This window comes from Salvelinus namaycush, chromosome 28, assembly GCF_016432855.1.
Source record: "Salvelinus namaycush isolate Seneca chromosome 28, SaNama_1.0, whole genome shotgun sequence".
NCBI lineage: Eukaryota > Metazoa > Chordata > Actinopteri > Salmoniformes > Salmonidae > Salvelinus > Salvelinus namaycush.
This window is the reverse complement of record NC_052334.1, coordinates 23,754,192-23,760,576: the sequence shown is the minus strand read 5'-3', so window position 1 is coordinate 23,760,576 and position 6,385 is coordinate 23,754,192. Positions and strand designations below refer to the sequence as shown.

At 42.1% G+C, this 6,385-nt stretch overlaps 1 protein-coding gene across 2 annotated transcripts; it reads left to right on the top strand.

Annotated features, from left to right (window-relative positions):
• Nucleotides 1-440: 440 nt before the first annotated feature.
• chmp3 (charged multivesicular body protein 3) lies at nucleotides 441-6,100 on the top strand. 2 transcript variants are annotated; one of them, XM_038967455.1, is made up of 6 exons: nucleotides 445-818; nucleotides 1,446-1,506; nucleotides 2,442-2,621; nucleotides 4,037-4,158; nucleotides 4,855-4,969; nucleotides 5,097-6,100. In XM_038967455.1, exons 1-6 carry the CDS (start codon nucleotides 774-776, stop codon nucleotides 5,234-5,236), a joined length of 663 nt encoding a protein of 220 aa, XP_038823383.1. In that variant the 5' UTR covers nucleotides 445-773; the 3' UTR covers nucleotides 5,237-6,100. The 2 variants fall into 2 exon arrangements, with proteins under 2 accessions (XP_038823384.1, XP_038823383.1); XM_038967456.1 differs by lacking the exon at nucleotides 2,442-2,621 and having other exon boundaries at nucleotides 441-818; nucleotides 5,097-5,236.
• The last annotated feature ends 285 nt before the right edge of the window (nucleotides 6,101-6,385 follow it).

The following is a 6,385-nucleotide window of genomic DNA, read 5'->3' as shown; positions in this document are numbered from 1 at the left end:
CTGAGAGGCTGTAAACGAATCGCTCAACGCTCAAGAACCCTGTACTGTACTGGAATTGAACAGGTGCAGCTCAAGGTATGAAGCTGATACCAAAGAGTCAGAGTGCAGTATTTCCAAATATCTTCAATGTCTTCCTTTAGTTATAGCCTACAATTCTAGGTTTCAGGGGACCTAACCACAATACAACACAGGTGAGCTGAATCTTCACTCATATGACCTACTTGGATTCAACGCTGTTCAGCGGCCATGGTGCTGAATCTGTGATCAGTCCTTGTGATCCCCTGTGATCAGTCCTGTTTTAGTTCACGTTCATCGTGTAGCTAGCTGTCCATGGTGCTGAACGTTTATGAGCCATGTAGACATTCCCACAGGCTAGTTATTAGGCTATGTGTTCCTGCGGTTTCTACAATTTAAGTGGCCACCAGGTAGCCTACCACTCACTGCATTGTGTTGGATCCAAAACACATTACATTTGCTAGGCCTATCTCTGATGTCATGCTTTGGGTCTATTGGTTGAAGTATATTGACGACCTTATCATTTTGGAAATATTGAATACGTTTGATAAATTTTAGCATTATTTTGCATTTAGCACTACATAGTTTCAGTCATTTAGATTCAAGGAAAAAATACAGGAAAAGAAGATTGCGTGCACGTATTGGAACGTGGCCTGTGAGGCGAAGTGGCGTAGCTTGGAATCAGGAAGTGGTTGAAGGTGTATGACACTTTTTCTGTGGTTTTCTGTATTGTTATCAGTTTATCTAAGTTAGTTAACATGGGGCTGTTCGGGAAAACACACGATAAACCACCGAAAGACCTGGTAAGTAAAGGCTTCTGGTGGGGGGCGACGAGCTTGCGAGCTAGCCAGCTATCAGCGAGCCTGTTAAGGACAGCTAGCCAAACAATGCATTCGAAGTTAGCCAGCTCTGGTTATTTATGGCATGGCGACGGTGTTGCGTTTATTGAATAACTCTTCTCAGTCGTATTTCAACTTCAATGGAATAACATTGTGTTTTAAAGTAGCTAATGCAACGTTTACCAAGGCAGATAACGTTAACGAGCTGGCTCCCTAACGTTAGCCAACTAACGTTAGCTAGGCAACTGTTGCTGGGCTAGCTAGCTAACGTTAGCGTTTCAGTTTGATTGTTAGCTAGCTAGCTAAGTGCTTGCTACTTGTATTGAGAGAATGTGTAGCGTATCTTTACAAACTTTATTCCCGAAAATGCTATGGCTAGCCACACAGATAACGTTAAAGTACAAGCAGCAGGTAGCAGTCAGCACCATCTTCGGATGTAAACAAACCAATCTAAAGCACGTTTTCATGGTTCTGTCTCAAATGTACTGTGTTTACACAACATTTCCTTTAACCTTTACAGTGAATAGCACAGTTAATGTCATATTTTACTCTTTTTTGTTTACGCTTAATTCACTTTTTCTATCATTTAAGGTAAATGAATGGTCACTCAAAATCAGGAAGGAGATGAGAGTGATTGACAGACAAATTCGAGGTGAGAAGAAGAGCTTCAAGGCTATTTTATGTGAGGTCCAGTGCAACTTTGCTTTGTTACTCTAAGAATGTCAGAGAGCAAGTCGTTTTCAATACACTAAAGCAACATAAACACAAAGTAGGGTGTCCAATCAAAATCTCATATTTTCACTAATGGGTAAAATACTGTTAAACCAATGGGCCAAACCTCATGCCTATCAAAATCCATTCAAAAGTTATTGGAGTTTTTACCCTTGTAGGATGGCCAAAATTAGGGTGACTAAATCAACAGAGCTTCGTGTCAGCTATAGGCTGGATGCTGTGCAAGAATGAAGGCTCACTTTCAGGTTGAACTCGTAATTTTTCTTCTCAAATCCGCAGGACATAAAACATATAGAGATAAGATAGATATCGATTTTGAGACGTAGTATTTTCAGATTTTAGTATACACCTTTCAATGTGATATTTTCCTGTTATTATTTAAAGATTTCTCATAAAAAAAGCATATCTTTGGGAAATATCAATGGAACACTGAACATACTGTTTTTTATTTTTTTTAAAGTTTAAAAGCCTTTTACATTTAATCTAGCTCGTGTCATGCTACTTTTTCTTTTCGCGACCTGCGGAAATGACTTTGAAGACGACCACCACAACATGTAAAATCCTCAAAAGTTTCTGCAAGAAAGCTGCACTGCTCTGTCAACAGTTTTTATTAACAGTATACTATTGTTAATGAAATGTGAGACAAAGACCCCACTGAACAATTCAGAACATGAATAATAATATTTGTCTTGGTAATATGTATTTTATAACATAAGGAAGTGAAATGTTATCACCAATGCGCGTTTGGCAGACAACCTACACAAATGAAAGCTGCTGTCAAACTTATGTTATACATTACAGTTTGTTATATTACATTATTTAGCAGTTTCTCATTGTTCCTCTCTTGTATCTCAGACATTCAGAGGGAGGAGGAGAAGGTAAAGAGATCCATTAAAGATGCTGCTAAAAAGGGACACCGGGACGTGTGTGTGGTTCTTGCAAAAGAGATGATCCAGTCGAAGCGTGCAGTCAGCAAACTTTATGCTTCCAAAGCCCAAATGAACTCTGTACTACTCAGCATGAAGAACCAGCTTTGTGAGTGTTAAAGCAACTGATGTAGTGCCACCAGATACAATATACACTATATATGCAAAAGTATGTGGACACCCCTTCAAATTAGTGGATTAGGCTATTTCAGCCACACCTGTTGCTGACTGGTGTATAAAATTGAGGACACAGACATGCAATCTCCATAGGAAAACATTGATAGTAGAATGGCCCGTACTGAAGAGCTCAGTGACTTTAGATGTGGCACCGTCATAGGATTCTACCTTTCCAACAAGTCAGTTCGTAAAATTTCTGCCCTGCTAGAGCTGCCCCGGTCAACTGTAAGAGCTGTTATTGTGAAGTGGAAACGTCTAGGAGCAACAAAGGTTCAGCCGCAAAGTGGTAGGCCACACAAGCTCACAGAATGGGACCGCTGAAGCGCATAGGGTGTAAAAATGTATTTGGTTGCAACACTCACTACCGAGTTCCTGCCTCTGGAATCAACGTCGGCCCAATAACTGTTTGTCGGGAGCTTCATGAAATGGGTTTCCATGACCAAGCAGCCACACACTAGCCTAAGATCACCATGCGCAATGCCAAGTGTCGGCTGGAGTAGTGTAAAGCTCGCCACCATTGGACTCCGGAGCAGTGGAAACGTGTTCTCTGGAGTGATAAGCCACGCATCACCATCAGGCAGTCCGACGGATGAATCTGGGTTTGGCAGATGCCAGGAGAATGCTACCTGCCCCAGTGCATAGTGCCAACTAAAGTTTGGTGAAAGAGGAATAATGATCTGGGGCTGTTTTTCATGGTTTGAGCTAGGTTCCTTAGTTCCAGTGAAGGGAAGTCTTAACGCTACAGCATACAATGATATTCTAGACAATTCTGTGCTTCCAACTTTGTGGCAACAGTTTGCGGAAGGCCCTTTCCTGTTTCCGCATGACAATGCCCCCGTGCACAAAGCGAGGTCCATACAGAAGTGGTTTGTCGAGATCGGTGTGGAAGAACTTGACTGGCCTGCACAGAGCCCTGACCTCAACTCCATCGAACACCTTTGGGATGAATTGGAATGCCGACTTCGAGCCAGACATAATCGGCCAACATGAGTGCCCGACCTCACTGAATGGAAGCAAGTCCCTGTAGCAATGTTCCAACATCTAGTGTAAATCCTTCCCAGAAGAGTGGAGGAGGTTATAGCAGCAAAGGGGGGACCAACTCCATATTAATGCTCATGATTTTGTAATGAGATGTTTGCCGAGCTTTTGGCCATGTGTATCTTGGAAATACCCAGGATAAGTTCAGTTGATGATAAATTAATAGAAACACTTTGTAAGCTAGTAGGATCCTAAGTTTTTCCTGGTCAAGCCAAGTGGTCAGGCCAAGTTATGTCCGTAATATGAATATGTACTTTACATGTCATGCTACAGTACAGGTTGTGTGTGACTCTGCTGTCATTTTTTCAGCTGTATTGCGTGTAGCTGGGGCTCTTCAGAAGAGCACAGAGGTCATGAAAGCCATGCAGAGCTTAGTAAAGATCCCAGAGATCCAGGGCACCATGAGGGAGCTGTCTAAGGAGATGATGAAGGTCAGTCGCATATCTGCTGACTCACTGTGGCCACTTTGTGTCTGTTGGGAGCATAAATCTATCACTGCTCATGTCCGTTTCTCTATGTGTGTAGCTGTCTCAGGGACTCAGGGAAGCGGTCCAGTTTTTTTAACCACTGCCAAATAATATATTTTTTAAAGTATTCTTTTTACCCCTTTTTCTCCCCATTTTGTGGTATCCAATTGGTAGTTAGTCTTGTCCCATCGCTGCAACTCCTGTACAGACTCGGGAGAGGCGAAGATCGAGAGCCATGCGTCCTCCGAAACACGACCCTGCCAAGCCTCACTGCTTCTTGACACACTCCTCGCTTAACCCGGAAGCCAGCCGCACCAATGTGTCGGAGGAAACACCGTACAACTGCCGACTGTGTCAGGGTGCATGGGCCCGGCCCGCCACAGGAGTCGCTAGAGCGCGATAGGACAAGGACATCTCTGCCGGCCTAAACCTCCCCGAACCCGGATGACGCTGGGCCAATTGTGTGTCGCCTCATGGGTCTCCCGAACCCAGATCTGTAGCGAAGCCTCAAGCGCTACAGTGCCTTAGACCGCTGCACCACTCGGGAGGCCCCAAAGCTACAAACATAAACTATGTTTGAATATATATTGAAGAAAAACAATGTTTAAATGAGTAAATACTGTTTGAGTATTGATTATTTATGTTGTGAGTGTCCCACAGGCTGGTATCATAGAGGAGATGCTGGAGGATACCTTTGAAAGCATGGAGGATGACGATGAGATGGAGGAGGCAGCAGAGGCGGAAGTTGATAAGATCCTCTTTGAGATCACAGCAGGTAAAGATAGTCCCTCTGGTAATCAAGCTTGTCTCAAAGTTGTTTGGGGCTGTATATTATCGCCTGTCTGGTGAGGATAAAAAAGACTATTATACATGCTGACCCCTGGTGGTTTGTTCCAAATCAGGTGCCCTTGGCAAAGCACCCAGCAAAGTCACAGACGCCCTGCCTGAAATGGAGCCTCCTGCCGCAGCTGCAGCCTCAGAGGATGAGTCGGAGGAGGACATTGAGGAGATGCATTCTAGACTGGCAGCCTTAAGGAGCTAAGATTGACCTCTTGACCTCTTTCTGTCCCCTTAAAGTCCTTTTGCCTGCCTAAGGATGTACAAGGTGAATTTCGGTGTACGGTTTACCTAGTGTTTTCTCAACCACATTTTGTCTCTTTCTTTCACATAGTTATTTTGGATTATCTTTGGGCTGTGAACTTTTCAATGTTTAGGGCTAAATAACACATCAGATCTGTTCTTAATGGAAAGGAGATTTTATGATCTTACATGTTAACTGGGTAAGCACAGAAATCACTCAATGTGTGGTGTGTCTGTACACCCAACATTTAATAAAGATGTATGAATCTCAAGATAGCTAAAAAATAAGAAGGACCCATCTGTATCTTAAGTGCTGAGTGTGGTCTGATTCTTTTGGTCTTGTATTTGGGGAAGTCGAGGCTTCATTCTCCAATTGGGTGGATTAACTAGAGACTTACTCTTAGCCGGTCACTGACATATCTAATCTGTAATGGAAACGTCTTGCTCTACATTGAGAAATGAAATGAGTGACTCATCACATTCAAGTGTTCATGAAACTTGAATCCATCACTACTCTGATCTAGATCCCAATTGAATACAGTATTACATTTTAATATGATATTTCATTCACTTTCAGCATTAGAAACGCTAGAACTAAAAAACAAACTTCTTTCAGTAGTTTGTCTCTGTACAGTACATATGTATCTATATTATGTTGTCTTATATAAAGTTGTTTGGAGGGGTAAAGAATGCATGGAAATTGACTAACATATTTTTTACATTGAGATCCAGCTTCTTTAACTGTATATTGTTGGCCTCAAAGTCCTAATAATTTGTTGTGCTTATTCAGTAAAAAATAAAAATGATTGGTTAGTTTTGTTTCAGACCCTGTGTGTTATGGGATGTTTTTTCTGTGCATACTTCTGTTTTTTCTGTGTGCAGGAAATTATGGAAATGAACATAGTCAATTTTACTGTTGTCTGGCCTCTCCATAATTGAATGTGACCTGAAAGATAAGGACAATAGAGGAGTAATGTGTATCTGTTTTGTAGGTCACTACTTTTATTGCTTATTTTATGGGGAAGAGCAACATCTGTGAAAACATTCAGGTGTGAGATTATTTTCTCTTGGGTGCTTTTCCCTTGGTTTCTAATATGGACAAAGGGATTAT